At 52.5% G+C, this 15,842-nt stretch overlaps 5 protein-coding genes across 5 annotated transcripts; all 5 read left to right on the top strand.

Annotated features, from left to right (window-relative positions):
* Positions 1-401: 401 nt before the first annotated feature.
* On the top strand, positions 402-2,929 carry HD553DRAFT_60945 (YL1 nuclear protein-domain-containing protein). The gene is made up of 5 exons (XM_046184354.1): positions 402-641; positions 719-807; positions 894-1,438; positions 1,517-2,225; positions 2,286-2,929. Exons 1-5 carry the CDS (start codon positions 583-585, stop codon positions 2,771-2,773), a joined length of 1,890 nt encoding a protein of 629 aa, XP_046035382.1. The 5' UTR covers positions 402-582; the 3' UTR covers positions 2,774-2,929.
* HD553DRAFT_313806 (uncharacterized protein) lies at positions 2,672-4,152 on the top strand. Its single transcript, XM_046180271.1, has 4 exons — positions 2,672-3,139; positions 3,203-3,266; positions 3,340-3,535; positions 3,599-4,152. The coding sequence occupies exons 1-4, from the start codon at positions 3,085-3,087 to the stop codon at positions 3,944-3,946; spliced, it is 663 nt and encodes a 220-aa protein (XP_046035381.1). The 5' UTR covers positions 2,672-3,084; the 3' UTR covers positions 3,947-4,152.
* Positions 4,153-5,291: 1,139 nt separating this feature from the next.
* On the top strand, positions 5,292-6,501 carry HD553DRAFT_324882 (uncharacterized protein; the record flags this gene model as incomplete). Its single annotated transcript, XM_046181539.1, has 4 exons — positions 5,292-5,340; positions 5,413-5,482; positions 5,530-5,752; positions 5,839-6,501. 4 exons carry the CDS (start codon positions 5,292-5,294, stop codon positions 6,499-6,501), a joined length of 1,005 nt encoding a protein of 334 aa, XP_046035380.1.
* A 770-nt stretch (positions 6,502-7,271) lies between these two features.
* Positions 7,272-9,896, top strand: HD553DRAFT_274025 (patatin-domain-containing protein; the record flags this gene model as incomplete). The annotated part of the gene is made up of 15 exons (XM_046177847.1): positions 7,272-7,354; positions 7,466-7,535; positions 7,607-7,694; positions 7,789-8,072; positions 8,135-8,165; positions 8,223-8,550; positions 8,612-8,675; positions 8,731-8,887; positions 8,946-9,125; positions 9,187-9,204; positions 9,263-9,322; positions 9,387-9,457; positions 9,522-9,632; positions 9,695-9,778; positions 9,855-9,896. The coding sequence occupies 15 exons, from the start codon at positions 7,272-7,274 to the stop codon at positions 9,894-9,896; spliced, it is 1,671 nt and encodes a 556-aa protein (XP_046035379.1).
* A 1,191-nt stretch (positions 9,897-11,087) lies between these two features.
* HD553DRAFT_350953 (transmembrane amino acid transporter protein-domain-containing protein) lies at positions 11,088-15,092 on the top strand. Its single transcript, XM_046183577.1, has 11 exons — positions 11,088-12,503; positions 12,577-12,820; positions 12,903-13,139; positions 13,211-13,257; positions 13,339-13,457; positions 13,520-13,603; positions 13,665-13,853; positions 13,919-14,048; positions 14,118-14,336; positions 14,401-14,595; positions 14,660-15,092. The coding sequence occupies exons 1-11, from the start codon at positions 11,401-11,403 to the stop codon at positions 14,859-14,861; spliced, it is 2,769 nt and encodes a 922-aa protein (XP_046035378.1). The 5' UTR covers positions 11,088-11,400; the 3' UTR covers positions 14,862-15,092.
* Positions 15,093-15,842: the final 750 nt, after the last annotated feature.

The raw sequence follows: 15,842 nt of genomic DNA, 5'->3' as shown, positions 1-15,842 counted from the left end.
AAGCAGCGGCATCAACAATCCGTGAGTAATGGTGTAGTGGTAAAACACGCACTCCGAAAACTACTCTCTTATGATCACTTGGCTCACTGACCAGCTAGCTGGAAGTGGGTTTGAGGAGAAGGAGGGGAAAGGATAAGAGTCAATTGGACCAGCCTTTTTGTACCTGTGACCCCAGCTGTGCATGAGATATCTGTCGTTATATCTTTCACCCTCAGCCAAATGGCAGGCGTCATTTTGGCACTCGACCTCCAGACTCGCGGGGTCGTCCGTTCGACTGACTGACGGGGTTCACTACTTTTGTCCGATCCGGACCTCAACCTCGAAACCAACTTCAAATCCTACAGCTATAGTACGCCTATATAGAGATTCGGTGCTCTCAGATCTCGAGCAGGGATATCAGGTATGACGATTGACGCTCGCCGCCTAGCTTGCTATCCGTCTGACATGGTCACCAACTATAGCAGATATAGAATGGACAGGAAACAGCAACATTATCCGATGACTCCACGACTATAGATTGACGGGGAACGCAGCAATTCGACAGCTACCAAGAACTCTCGGCCAATAAATAGAACTGCAGCTATGTCGGCTGAAGACTCGCTCGTCCTCGGCAGGGCTAAGCGAAGTACGGCAGGAAACCGGTGAGCCGAGGGGTGTCCTTTCTTAATATCTAGGGTTCTGTACCTCTGACAATCCGTTTCGGATGTCTCGTTTGCAGATTACGGGCTTTACTGGACAAGGCCCATACGCTGAACGCCGAGGAAGGGTTCGAAGAGGTAGAGGACGATAACGACTTCGAGGACAACCGTACGCTGCCAAAGATTCCCTGACCAAGCGTGGAGTTGGTCTTGATGAAACTGAACTTGACATTTTTCTGTACTTCAACCCCGTAGTTGAACAGAAAGACGTCTTCGACGACGACTTCGCATCGACAGACGATGAGGCTGTGGCGGACGAGCTGGATCCGACCACCCTGGAGAAACGTCTAAGGAGGGAAGAACGGACGCAGAACCAGAAGGAGAAGAGAAAGGGGAAAGGGTATCATGATCCGTTGGCCTACTTGAAGAAGGGACCTAAGAAGAAGAAGGTCGCCGGGGGATTGAGGACCACTGGCGAGCCGGATTTAGTGGAGGTTACCGAGGACATCGTAGACGATGACGGGAACAAGGAGGAAAGGGACGCCAAAAGACGTCGTGTGACAATCGTCGCTCCATCGGAACAGGCTGAACAAGACCAAGACCAAGATTCTTCGGGTGAAGAAGGAGAGGAAGATGGAGACGAGGTGGAAGAGACCGCCTGGAAGATCTCTAGAGGACGTCGAGGGGGTCTGGGAAGAAAGACCGCTCAGGGTGAAGTGAGAAGGAGCGCTCTAAGGGCTTCTACCAGAAACCTCCGGGACGAGGTCGATGAGAGGGCTCAGGAGGAGTTGGCTCGACGGGTGAGCCGGCCGCGACCCATACTTGCATATTTTCAGTCATCTGGGATGAATACTGATCTGTCTTGAGAACTATTACAGGCCGTCCATCCTCTTCGCGGACCCCGAAAACCTCATCCGAACCGACAACTTACCCAAGCCGACCTGATCGCCCTCGCCCTCGAACGTGAAGAAGAGAATAGGGAGAGCCTCAAAGACTGGTTGAAAAAGGAAGAAGAGAGGCGGTTGAAGTCGAAGGAAAAGAGAAAGGTCGTGGAAGGACCTAGAATCAGGTGGATTAGCCGGGTGGAGGGGGTCGAGGTGGTTGAGGTTGACGGAGAGGCTCAAGCGGGCCTGGCAGAGAAGCAGGAGGGAGATACGATCGAGGTGGCCTCCAAGCCGTCTGGCTCGGTGGCAGCGGGTCTGCCTCAGGGTGACATGATCGAGGTGATAAAGCCATCATCAAACCAGGAGGCCCGGCCACCTGTCCCACCGGCCAGTCTGGCAGGGGTACCTATTGAAGTCACTCCGGCCGTCCTTCCCGTTGCATCTTCGTCATCTCCTTCAATAATTCCACCGGGGGCAGCAAACGCGCAAAAGAATGAGAATTTACCTGAATCCTCAGACCACGCCATTCCGGCCGAAACGACTGGCGTCTCACCCGAAAATCGGCAGGCAGGACCTTTTACTCGAAATTACCTCGTTCTAGAAGAGATCCGAGGAGGATTGAAAGCAGAGATGGATGTCATACTCGGAGATCACATAGATTGGACGCGAGTGCCGGTAGTCAGCACCAGGAATCGATTTCAGAGTGAGTGATATCGGTCGCTTCTGCTGTACGGTCAATCTGACACCAATTGTCGACCTACAGCCAGACGAAAACCGATATGTCCCCTTACCGGCAGAATGGCGTCGTATCGACATCCAGCCACTCACATCCCATACGCATCGAAGAACGCTTATCGGGCGATCGAGAATGTACTACAAGGCGCCTACCGATGGAGTTCCGACCACGACGCATTTCTCGATTTCGAGGGGACTCGCGACGATCTGGGTCATGTCGAGGTAGCAGACGGATTAATGGACGAAGTGGAAGGATGGGCGCAAGCTTGTTTTCAGGGACGGAAAGAAGCATTAGAAGAAGTGGAGCTGATCGACGATCATCGAAATGGCGGGACCGACGATCCACCTCGGGCCGACGATCCGATGGACATCGTGGAGGTGCAAGATACATCTGATCAGGTGACTGCAAAAACAGTCGAATCGGTTGTGAAACAGGAGAATGAATTGTCGAAATCGAAGAAAACGACTACCAGTACTGTTTCAAAACGCAAACCGCCCGCCCGAAAGATGCAGTAACACCTCCTTTGGCTGTTCGTGCTTCTCATAGATTACGATCGTACCATGTTTATTGACGATATCAAATCATCCACGAACAATAAGGGCGGCGCTGCGCCGATCGTTATTACCAACATCTCGAGATTGGTATCTTCCGAGAAGCCTGAATGAATAAGATATATAATATATAGCAGCTCGTCCTCGAACGAAGACAACTTACCACCCCTCCTCAACTCGAACCTTCGCCTCAAACACTAGATTCGTCCCTTCACCTCGACCTCCTCTCACTTCCAGATCTACTCACCTACCCACCCGTCGCTTCGCTCACAACGATGACTCCGACTACTACCGAACGGACCAGCTTGAAAAGCAGGAGGGTTCGGCACGGTGAGTCGGTCTTGCTGTTTAGCGGATAGAGAGATAGCGAGCTGAAAATCGGGTTGTGCGTAGCTCGGTCGGACCTGGACTGGTCAGTCCAAAGAACGCCGGGGTGGAAGCTGTGGCATTGGCGAATGCAAGTCCTCTCTTTCGCATTTCGAAGGAACGCATCTCATACGAAACTTCGCTTCTATCCCTTTACTCATCAGTGTCAAAGATCGTTATCACTCGCTAGTCGTCCCAGCAAAATGGGCCGAACTTGAAGACTTATTCGACGCTAAAGCTGCGGAGCTCGGTGATACGAAGCAGACCAAAACCGCCGGCGATATCGCTAGGAGAGTCGGAAGCGGAGACAACCGTATGAAGTTCAACCAGGTCGCTCAACTAGCTGTCTTGACCGGCCGAGTGAGTGGGCTGACTTCTTGCCTTATCATTCATTTACCGAGACGTTGTTTCAATGTTACGCAGGGCCCTAGCTCCTTCACCGAGGACGAACAGCGTTTTTTTGCCGCGATCAAGGGTCAATACGTCCGCCGGGCATACAAGGCCGGTACTCTCTCTGCGTGTTGCCTTAAACTCTCCGAGGATCTTGAAGACTGGGCCGCAGAAGACTCAACCAGGGTCGTTCATCCCCGCACCCCTGACAAAATCTTCAAAGTCTTGTCAAACATCCTCGCAAGAAACGATCCCAAAGACTGGTTTAGCAAGCAAGAAAACCCTGAATTCCATCGTCAGGAGATTGTCAAGCACGAGGAGTGCCTCGACGCGATTGACAAAAGGAAGATCCAAGACAAGGAATATGTCGGAACCTGGTGAATACGAACTGAATATTGTCGCAGCAGTTTTAATCAGCCAAGTTCGATAAAGGGATACATAACTTTCCGTTACGACGGTTTCTTACAGCGGCATAATGATATAGGAGATCGGGCACTAGGCTAACCATATATACGCAGGGATTCATAAATATCGCCATTACTGAAGAAGGGTGGTGTTGTTGTACCAGTCTGATATATGATATGCGCATCGATACATGACCATCCGACTGTTCCCGACCAAACGGTGCGCCTGTCGGGAGAGATTCCCGGAAACGAAAGCCTCAAATCGCGCGTTGGGTGATACTCTGTATCTCTGCTAGCTTCTGAGCTTCCAATCGATAGAAGACAAAGCAGATGCTTGCACCTCTGCGATCTGCGACGAGGCTACTGGTTTTACCGGTTTCGCTGTCGTCAGATTGTGAATTTCCAGGCATAGAAACCATCAGCGTCATCCCAATGCGGAACCAGGACAACAGTGATGGGTCTGATGATCATTTTGATCCACTCTGGGAACGGAGAAGCTCGATCGAAAGGAAACTGTTTGGAATTGTTTAGCATGCGCAAACTCAGAATAGTCGAATAGAAAAAGATCGTAAGATCATTCTGCTTTTAGCGTTACGGATCAAATCCTGCTTACAGAAGCAGAGAAGACGGGTTTGCGGTCCAACTGAACAGTCTGCCGATATATGACATGTGCCTATGTCCTATACCACATCGCCATCTATACTGGATCGCAGCGACTTATTGCGCGATCGTTGCCACTTTCTTGCAGCTTCGAATCTTTCATCCTATTTCTAGCTTCTAGTAGTAGATTGTTGCCCAAGATCTATCTTGTCTCACTTAATTGACGTCTTCTTCAGCTTCTCTCCGATCTCTCGAGGTGGGAGCAGAAGTCGTAGACGACCGGCGATCCCGACCCCTCCTTTGTGCTATTGTCCCCGAGAAGTTTTAAGCGATCACCGAACGCGCTTGTTGCTTGTCGCCTGTCGCTTGTTGCCTGTTGCTTGTTGCTCCCAGTTGCTCTACGGCAACAGCCGTCTGTCGCTGTCGTCATGCTTTATGATCCCTACGAAAGCACAAAAGATATTGACACTACTGCAGATCTCGACACCGACGCCGATCTACCCATGGCTGACGTATTGAGAAGCTCAAAAGGCAAGCATGATGCTAACCAGTCAGGCCAGCCAAATCATATATAGAGAGCATGGAAATGCAGAAACCGAACCGGTATTCGATACTAGTAAAACCAGAATAGTCATTTAATCATTCATATATCACATAATCGCAACGACAGGCGTAAAGCAAGCTTCTGCCTTACGACAAGCTGAACGACTAGACCATCCAAAATGTCTAGCATCATGCCAGTGAATGCTCACACCTTGCCGGCGCGCTTTGGTAAGTGACCTTCGTGGTTGTATGGTTCGAGGTCCCTGTTCTTATCGTCTTCAAGGGATATGTTTGATATAGAGCCTGGCTATACCTTCAGTATGCCGGTGTACAAGCGCGTACGACTCTGGAGCCAATGGCATTGGATTATGTGAGTGCTCGAGTTCGGCTTGAATGATCTACCGGATCTGAACAAAGGTGCCGTGTCGTACCGAACGAGGACAGTATGCGAGACAAGTGGAAGGACGTTCAGAATAAGCGCTGGAAAAAGCTTGAAGATAAGATGGACCGTAAGGCCAAGTCGCAAGGTTGTCCAGCGATGACCAAGACTGCGAACGCCATCAAGAAGAAATTCACTGAAGGTCGCGGTCGTGAACTCACCCTTGAAAAGGTGGAAGCGAAGATACTGCAAGCGACTAACGTACGTACGGGCGCCCCTCCGTCCGCTTACAGCTTGTCACCGATACATACTGACTTTCTCTTCTCTTACTGGCAACTCCCTGACAGATTCGTCGCGATTTCTCTTACGACGAGAAGTATTTCTTCGCCGTAATTAAAGGTCATGAGATCATCGTTGCCGTAGCAAACGGAACGATCGAGGTGATCGCTCCCAGGCTTGTCGCCGAGCTTCTGGCCTGGGGCGAGGAAGATCCAAAGCGCGAGGTTTACGATCGTGACCCTGGGTCCGTTGCCAGAGTCCTCTCGAACCAGGTTGGAGGCAGCGAACTGAAGGCCAACCAGAAAGATTGGTTCCAGCGCTTCCGTAACCCGAACAATCTGCCTCAGCAACACCAAGTCATCGCTTTGCAGATGCCGAGTTCCGTCAATGGAAAGGAGAACAAGCCGACCGTTACCATTGACGATGACATCAAGGTCGAGAAGGGGGACTCTGAATCCCAGAACAGGCCCATCGAGATCGATGAGGATCCCATTCATGCTCAAGTCGAGGGCGCCTTGAAGACCAAGGACAACTCTGGAAATCAGGGAGTCGCTTTTGGTGTCGATATGCCGAAACCTGGTTCTCCGGAAGCCCCCTTTGATGTCGACATGGCGCAACCTGGATCTCAGGAAGCGCCCATCGTTGTCGACATGCTCGATATGGGGTCCCCGGACGATCCTATCGATATCGATATGATCGACGTCGGCTCCACCTCGGATGTCGAATCGTGATCGGTCCGACGCCAACAAAGCATCGAGCCAACGCTTAGGCTGCCCTACGGGCGTCTGGTGTACAATTAACAACCAACTTAGAACAGGCGCGGAGATGGAGATATCGCACCTTTCAGATACGAACATACTGCTCAACAATCAGATACGATTCCGCCCCGATACGATCCTATACGGTACTCTATACACTCTATGCCTGCAAGACTCCTTTACGTATTTACAGATATGATAGACACTCGAAAATCCCAAAAAAAAAAAAGGTCGACGCTATTTGTGAAACGTCCTTGTAATAACCTATTAGCTATTATTGATACTTGCTTATTTCCACCTCGCACGTGACTTGGCATCGATATGACGTTGACACCATCATCACCAGTATCGCATACCCCCTGTTTACTCTATACGATGCGACACTACATGATATACAGCGAGAAAGCTGACAGGCGATAGCGTACAACGTTCCATGCTTCACCTCGAAAGACGTTGACTCCGATCGTGGTACGGTAAGGACGCGGATACCCTACGACCTACAGGCGTCATCTTCGTGCGACATCATGGCACGCACCGACGAGCCGCTCTGCTCGGAACGTAGCTCAAGAGCGGGCGAGCTACTGCGAGAGACCTTCCTGAATGAAGAGCACATCGAGGCGTTCCAAGAAGCTCTTGCACTCAATGACCTCATCCCAGATCCGGCACCGGTACCTCAGCAGGAATCGAATGGGACGATGAGCCCCGGCTTGGACCGTCCGGGACCTGGAAGACGGAGAGGTAGTATGGCGAGCATATACGGATGGGAAAAGGTGGAGAGCATCAAGAGTCTGAGCGATTTCGCACCAGTACATCAGCGGGTCAGCCGGTATGTGATTCGTATGCACGGTCGTGGCGAAAGGACAATCATCATCAGAAGCTGACATCACGGATCATCGCTTGGTTGCATATTCCGACTGCCACCATGACTGTCTCACAGACGTAACAAGGCTGCTGCGCATCAGTCCAAGATTGGTTTCTCATACCATCTCTTTCGGTGGCCATTACTAGTACGTCGCTGTATTTGAAATTCATACCGCTTACGCTCATTCCCCCATTGCATACCGACAACGACTACAAGGGTCTCATCTTCCTCTTCATCTACCTCGAGTTCGGTCTCTACGTCTTTCTTAGACAAATCGTTACTGGTGTCGAATGGACAGTTGCATGTAAGCTTTGCCTTCCGCTTTCTTCACAGTGTAATCCGTTCCGCAGCTGATGAAAGGAATCACCCGATCTCGTATGATTGTCGATATATCACAGCCGTCGGTCAACGACGTAAACGCAAACTCGTCCGAAAGCTGAAGGCGTCCACAACTTACGAGGAATGGAGGAACACGGCGACCGAGCTGGACTACGCACTCGGGTTTCAAGAATGGAAGGAGACGGACGAAGACCCCAAGTACGATTATCCCCTGATCAGGAAGGTCAGGAAGAGTCTGGTCCACCTGCGGTCGGCGGGGGATGTGACGGGGTTGATGGGAGTGTTGGAGATTTGTTTGAGGAACAATTTCGCTGGGGTTGAGGGGGTGAGGATGTATTCCGAGGTGAGCCAGAGTATGGAGCCTGATTCTGATTAACTTGTTCTGATGGAATCATGCTTTGTTAGACGTTTCTCGGCACCAAAAATCTGATCGAATGTAAGTGGCTGTAACAATGACTGTCAGAGAAGACCGTTGAAACGACGATGTATCTAGCATACGTGAACGAGGTCAAGCGTTCGCTCGACTACCTCCGCGAGAGCCCCGATCTATCCCTTGACGACAAACGTCGTTTCTACCGAGCGATCAACAAGAATTACGGAGCTTCCGCCTTATGTCTCTCTGGCGGTGCGGGATTCGGCTATTACCACTTTGGAGTTGTCAAGGCGTTCCTCGAAGCCGACCTGTTACCAAAAGTGGTCACCGGAACGAGTGCCGGGGGTATCGTGGCCGCGCTGGTGTGTACGAGGACGGACGACGAGTTGAGGGAGTTGCTCGTCCCAGAGCTAGCCGATCGTATCACGGCTTGCGAAGATAGCCTTCTGTGAGTGCCGTCGTGATGATCGTGATGATCGCGTATGGTCCTGATCATTTGTGTACGACAGTGTCTGGCTTAAGCGAGTATGGAAGACTGGAGCTCGTTTCAGTCCAGTCGAATGGGCCAAAAAGGTCAGTCCGATGCAACGCATCCCCCCACCGCATCGATACTAAACTGTTCCTGCAGGCTACGTTCTTCACACGCGGTTCCATGACGTTTCGCGAGGCATACGAACGTACCGGAAGAGCTCTCAACATCTCGGTTGTCCCTCATGATCAGCATTCGCCCACAAAGCTCTTGAACCATTTGACAGCACCCGATTGCGTCATCTGGTCCGCTATCAGTGAGTAGCCGGTCTCTCCCTCATGGCTGCTGATGATTGCTGACTCTGTTCCTTGCAGTCGCTTCGGCTGCGGTACCGGGAATCTTGCCTGGTGTCGTGTTGATGCAAAAAACCAAAGCTGGGGATCTTCGACCGATGAACTTCGGAAGCAAATTCAAGGACGGGAGTCTGCGAGTTGACATTCCCCTGGAGAGCTTGCATTTGCTCTTCAATGTCAATTACGCGATTGTTTCTCAGGGTAAGCGCAAAGTCGGGGATAATGGCTGAAGCATGTTGCTGAGCTTGTGCGTCTTTTACAGCAAACCCGCACGTTCACCGTACGTCGCAATAGATTATAGCTCGTTCGATGTATCCTGACAACGAATCGCACGGCAGTATTCTTCTTCGCACCTAGGGGCTCAGTCGGTTCGCCCGTCTCGCATCGGAAAGGCAAAGGTGAAAAATGAGCTCGCTATACTTGATGTACATCGGCATGAGCTGACCAGCGATATCTTTACAGGCTGGCGGGGTGGATTCCTCTTGTCGGCAGCCGAGCAGTACCTCAAGCTCGAGTTGACCAAGAACTTCAAGGTAGGATGTCAACCCCGTCGATCAAACGTGTTCCGTAGCTCATTCCGTTGTTCATCTCTTCCAGGTCATCCGGGACCTCGAGCTCATGCCCCAACTTCTAGGTAGTGACTGGAGTTCCGTATTCTTGCAACGGTTTGCTGGAAGTGTGACGATCCTCCCCAAATCCCGAATATTGGTAGGTTGCGACGTATACGATCTCAGTCAACGAGAGGCTGATGGCGATATGGACCTTCCCAGGACTGGTTCCGCTTACTGAACGATCCCGACCGGAAAGAGCTGGATCGAATGATGCGAGTCGGTCAGCAAGTCGCATGGCCTACGGTATGTCCAATGTCAACCAGGTACTGGCTTGCGAATTTTCAGCGCTGATTGTATGCCTTCCGCCTCACGACCGTAGCTCCACATGATTGAGAATCGGCTGAAAGTCGAGGTGAGTTAAGGCTTTCGTGAGGCAGACATGTCGCATGCATAGCTAACACCATTCACGATCACAGCGGAGCGTCTTGAAAGGCCGAGCCGAAGTCCGACACGCGTTGCACAAGGCTGCTCGGGAACAGACGGCTTCCAAGAAACGGGACAAGGCCAAGGACGCTGCGGACCAGACGTCTCCGTACCGATCGACGAGCCCGCCTGACGGTCTTTCCGAGAGATCTTCCCAGAACAGGACACCGTTCATTCCCTTGGAGAGCGATGCCGAGGTTGGATTCGCCACTCGATCCAAGTTCAGACGACGGACTGCTCAAGGTCAGCAGCAGCAACAGCAGTCAGATTCGAACGAGACGGGTCTGGGAGGTCGACAAGGGAGGGAAACGACGGAGCCCATCTCGTACGCCGACGCCACCCGTCACTCCAACTCGAGCGTGCCGCACATCTCCTCGACCTCGTCCTCGATGCGGCGACGGAGGAACAAGACGACCTCGCCCGACATGGAATTCGGCTCTCACGCTACCGGTCGGAGCGCTTCATGGAGTCGGGCGAGGCAGAGAGAGTTGAAAGAGCTGTTGACTTCGAGGATGGGAGGTGCTTATGCTTCTTCGGTCGAGGAGGAAGAGGAGGAAGAGGGCGACCGAGAGACCACGATGACGGCTGGTAGCAATGACGGGAAGACCACAGGGGACATTGGGTCTCCGAGACAGAGGAGCAGTACCTTTCCGACCGTACTTGGGAGGTTGCCTACTTTCAAACTCGGTCGAGCTACAGACCATACGGAAGAGCACCAGCCTCAGCCTCGACAGGGGGAAGATGACGCGCTAGGGCTAGGTTTGGGATCCAGGTCGGGATCAGGAGGGGGAAGGTCGAGGCTATCACGCTGGCTATCCCCTGATCCTGGTACGCCGCCGGTGATGACCTCGCCCAACGGATCCGGTACGCCTAGGCTGGAAGACGGAGGGTCTAGCAACGACGATGAAGATGAATCGGAGGACATGGAGCTGGACGCCGAGGAGGAAGCGCGAGGGGGGTATATGTTGGCTAGTGAGAGTAGCACGGATGAGGACGAGGACGAGCCGATTTACGATGGAGGGATGTTGCGGTAGACGGCTAGGCGGAGAGGAAGAGGGGAGGGGGGGTTTGAGGTTGTATACATTATCGTTCCCATCGTCGTCCATGACAACGACATCATGTTGTGGACGTCGTGATCCGCGGATCTGACCGTCATTCGGTTGTTGATCCGTCGAATCGACCCATGTGCGTCATGCAGTATTCTCGGCGCAAGCGCTCGCTCGCTCGCTCGGAGAGTTTGTTTTGGGTTCATCACAGTTGCATCACAGGGTCGTATTCGACAGCTAGACAGACCAGATAGGTATTACCGTCTTACTTGTCAACCTAGGGACTATATCTGAGCAGCTCTAGACGATACATCAGCGTCGACGCTCTCCAGGACGAAACCCGCATACAAAGGGTCCGACTCGCCATCACATCATCAAGGTCGCATATCCTCCATAATGTCGTCGTCATCAAATACCACACCTACGGCCTCTCAACCCATCGTGCCCAACAACTCCAACATGGCCCCTCAGGCAGGAGCGACCTCCGCCAACGCCTCTCCTTCCACTCGACCTATCGGGATCGGCATCGCCAGCCCGCCCGTACCTAATATCCCGCTGAGAAACCAGGACTCGCCGTTCGGAACTTCGTTCAGACCCAGGAGCTTGGTCGGGTCCATGCAGGAAAGGGGAGAACTGGGTGTTTCGTACAATCGACGAAAGGGGTTGGAAGGCGGTGAATCTCCGGCACAGGGGCAGAAGGATCGGGCAGTTTCTTCTTCCACCGGAAAGGATTTGGGTCTGGGGGAGAAGAGGGACCCGGCAGGTGCAGGAGAAGCGGGTGGGAAGGTCTCTGCATTGAGTGCTAGATTGGGGGATGAACAGGACAAGCAGGAGGAGCAGAGGGGAAGGTCGGGAAGGTCCAGGTCGATCAGGTCTAGGGAAGACAATGGCAAAGACAAGTCCCCAGCCGGGTCTAACGAGGCAGAAGACGATACCGGGAAACAGGACAAGAAACGGGCCGACCTGCCCCTTCCTCCATTTCCTCGTCAAATCTCTTCCAACAGCACGAAGAACCAGAACCAGACCGCATCCAACCCTAACAACCCGGGCGAAAGTGGAATCTCTTCCCACGTGGTCACCCCGACCCAGATCGAGGAGATCCCGGAGGAAGAAAAAATACGGATCTTGAGGCGACACCTGGTCAGTGCCGAAGAGAGACAAGCTGGGGAAGCTAGACGAGGGAGCGTCGTGGATCACGAGACGCCCAGGGGCTCGATCATGCAGTCTCAAGCTCAGGGGGGTGCAGAAGGAGCAGGGTCGAAGAGCAGGAAATCGAGCAACAGATCAGGGTCGCTCTTGCCCGAATTCAGGAACGCTTCTGGATTGAACGTTCCTAATGATACCGTCGTCCTGAACGAGGACGAGGCGGGAACTTCGAAGATTCAGCAATCGGGAACGATGACGGGGAGGTCGAGCAGGAAGGGGAGTATGAGGTTACAAGAGGAGGAGTCGCAGGACGTGTTTCCGATGCCTTATGATGCTCTGGGTGGAGATGTCACGTAAGTTTGCTCCTATTGTCACCTCCCAGAAGTGGCCTTACTCACAAAATTACAACTTCCGACGACCTCGCAGGCACGGCATCTACAAGTACCAGCAGACGCACGGAGGGATCCCTTCCAACCGACGTTCCCTCTCCCTCTCGGCCGTCCAGCGGGACTCGAGTTTGAAGAGGGACCTCGACCCTTCCCTCCAGAGGTTGCACGAACCCGGCGGCATGAGACGACACTATGTAATCCATCGAGCTGTCGAGAGGGGGGAAGACCAGCCGGTCGTCCTGAGGAGTTTTGTGGATTTCTTGTTCTTGTACGGACATTTCGTAAGTGGCCAGAAAAATTTGCTTGGCAGAGGTCATAGACACCGAGTTGATTTTCGTGTTCGCCTTCTCCCCCGTCACCCAGGCGGGTGAAGACCTTGACGAGGACGAAGACGACATGGACCTGGACGAAGAGGCTCATCCTGAGGAGGTCTCTGCCGGACTACGTCAAAGACAGCTCACCAGGCAAGAGACCGAGGCCATGGGGGAACGTGCGCCTCTATTGAGGGACCAGACGAGGGGCAGGAGCGTGGCTAGGATGAAGAGGGGCAAGAGCGTGGGAAAGACTGGGGACGCCACTGTTTGGCAAGCTGTCTTGATGGTGAGTGTGGCCATGTGTCGGCAAGATCGTCCGATAGGATCAGTGGTTCTGATAGAGGATGTCTGCTATAGTTGCTCAAAGGTTTCGTCGGAACGGGAGTCCTATTCTTGGGTAAAGCGTAAGTTGATACCCATCTCTTCTACGAGATTTCGGTTGTGACTTGATATTGATTGTATTGATTGACAACTGCCTTTACCAGCTTCTTCAATGGAGGAATATTGTTCTCGACGATCGTCATGCTCGGTATCGCGGCTATTTCGCTCTGGTCCTTCCTGTTGTTGGTCAAGACCCGGCTGGTCATTCCCGGTTCTTTCGGAGGTGAGCCAGAGAGGTTTTCGCGCTTTCAAGCATACCCCGTTTCTCATCAAGTTGTGTTCCAGATATGGGTGGCACGCTTTATGGAAACTGGTTCCGCCAGGTCATCCTGACCTCGATCGCCCTGTCACAAATCGGTTTCGTCTGCGGTAAGTCTCACTGTTCTCCTTATATTGTCAAATTCCTTCTGATTGTCTTTCCCGTATTCAGCCTATACCATCTTCGTTGCCGAGAACCTGCAAGCCTTCGTCCTTGGAGTGACCAAGTGCAAGCAACATATCCCGATTAAATACCTCATCGCCGCTCAGCTGCTGGTTGTTCTGCCTCTGAGCTTGTTCCGAAACTTGGCCGCCTTGTCTTCGACCGCCTTGATCGCCGATGCCTTTATCCTGGTCGGACGTAAGTCTTGCTTGAGGGAAGGCTCCTGCATTGCACAGAGGACTCATCTTGCTTCCCCTTCGCAGTCATCTACATCGGTTCGAACGAAGTAGCCACAATCGCCAAGCATGGCGTGGCCGATGTCCAGCTGTTCAATGCAAAGGACTTTTCCCTCATGGTCGGAACCGCCGTGTTCGCCTTCGAAGGTATCGGCTTGTAAGTCTCGTATGAGGCAGACATTATCAACTTTAATCTAGAGCTGACACGCGAACACTCACATCTTAGGCTGATTCCTATCACCGAAGCCATGAAGGAGCCTCACAAGTTCCCCAAGGTTTTGACAGGCGTCATGATCGGTGTTGCTGCCCTCTTTGCTGGCTTCGGTGTCATGGGCTATGCAGCTTACGGATCCAACATCCAGACGGTTGTTATCGTCAATCTGCCTCAGGAGGACAAGTTCGTGCAGGTGGTGCAGTTCCTCTATACTATCGCCATCGTCTTGAGGTCAGTCACTCGCCTGCGAATGTCTATAACAAACACAATGCTGATTCTTGAACATCGATGGTAGTCTTCCACTTCAATTGTTCCCCGCTGTCCGAATCTGGGAGAACGGTCTCTTTGTCCGCTCTGGCAAGCACGACCCCAAGGTCAAGTGGGAGAAGAACATCTTCCGAGCTGGTATCGTGCTGCTGTGTTCCTTGATCTCTTGGGCCGGTGCCTCCAACTTGGACGGTTTCGTCAGCTTCATCGGCTCTTTCGCTTGGTGAGTCAAATCAGGAACCGTGGCGATAATCGCAGGCAGCTTATAGGAGCTATCCTCGCCGCAGCGTACCCTTGTGTTTCATCTACCCGCCCATGCTGCACTTGAAGGGACGGGCTCGAACCAGAACACAAAAGGCCCTCGACATCGCTCTGTTGGCCTTTGGTGTCATCACGACCATTTACACGTCGGTACAAACGATTAGGGTGTTGGCAAGACCGGCTGGCGAAGCACCACCTCCGGTTGGTGCATGTCCGCCGCCCAAGTAAGAGTCGTCGCACGAGGGACTTCAACGAGGAAAGAGGAGGAGAGAATCGTGATACACGATCGTATCGAAGCAGAGGGTGGTCACCAGTTTCAGTCGCATAGGTTCTTTCTCAGCATAATGTATCGCACCGGACACACAGTCCGGTCGCTCATTCGTCAGGCTTTTTCAAGAAAACAACATCAAAATCGTCATCCCAGAGCATGAACAAGACATCCAGATTTACAATCCGAGCTACGTTTCCGTCGTCCGAACGTTCATCCATCTATCGTATTCATCTTTCATTTCCATCGTGAAGTAATCGTGAGTTTCGTGCTGAAGTGGAGAAGAGAGAGTAGGGCGTCCGATCATTTCGACATGCGAGAGGCGTTTCAGGGAGACAGGGATTCCGAGGTGGTCTAAGTCGACACGAAACGCGTGGAGTCAATTAACAATGTCGAACGGGTAATTGAGAATCGTTCGAATGCTCACCTGGAAACTGTTCCGAGTCGGCCGTCCAATCGCGAGTCTAGTGGGAGCAGGAGCAAGAGTTGCAGTTACCGCCGCCGTTGGAGGAGCAGCAGGCGGCTTGGCATCCCTATGTCGAGAAGAACGTGCGGATGTAAGCACTGATGTCGAGGGCGAGAGGCAGAATGGCACAGCGGAATCGCCGTAGGGAAAGGTACGAACCTGAGCGCAGGAGCAGGCTTGGTTGACGAGTTGGATAGATCCTTGCATCGTGAAGTGGTTGGAGGTTGGTTTGGTGAGGGTGGGGTGGAAGTTTGGTAAGGTGTAATAAATTGAGAAAGGAGAGACTAGAGTACGATGAGTAGAAAGGGGAATTCCTCTAGATGGGCAGGTATATATACATGTTCTGAAGAGCTGTGGAGCTATGCAATCAGCTTGATTTTCGCCCCGATTCACCTCAGAGATCGTACGATGATAGCACTGCATGATCTCGTGACCAAATCGATCTCGCCGGGCCAATCGCAGTCGATTTCCGATT

Source organism: Filobasidium floriforme, assembly GCF_021052385.1.
Source record: "Filobasidium floriforme strain CBS 6241 chromosome Unknown HD553scaffold_15, whole genome shotgun sequence".
NCBI lineage: Eukaryota > Fungi > Basidiomycota > Tremellomycetes > Filobasidiales > Filobasidiaceae > Filobasidium > Filobasidium floriforme.
Note: the sequence above shows the minus strand (reverse complement) of the source record. Positions and strands in the feature narration are given on the sequence as shown.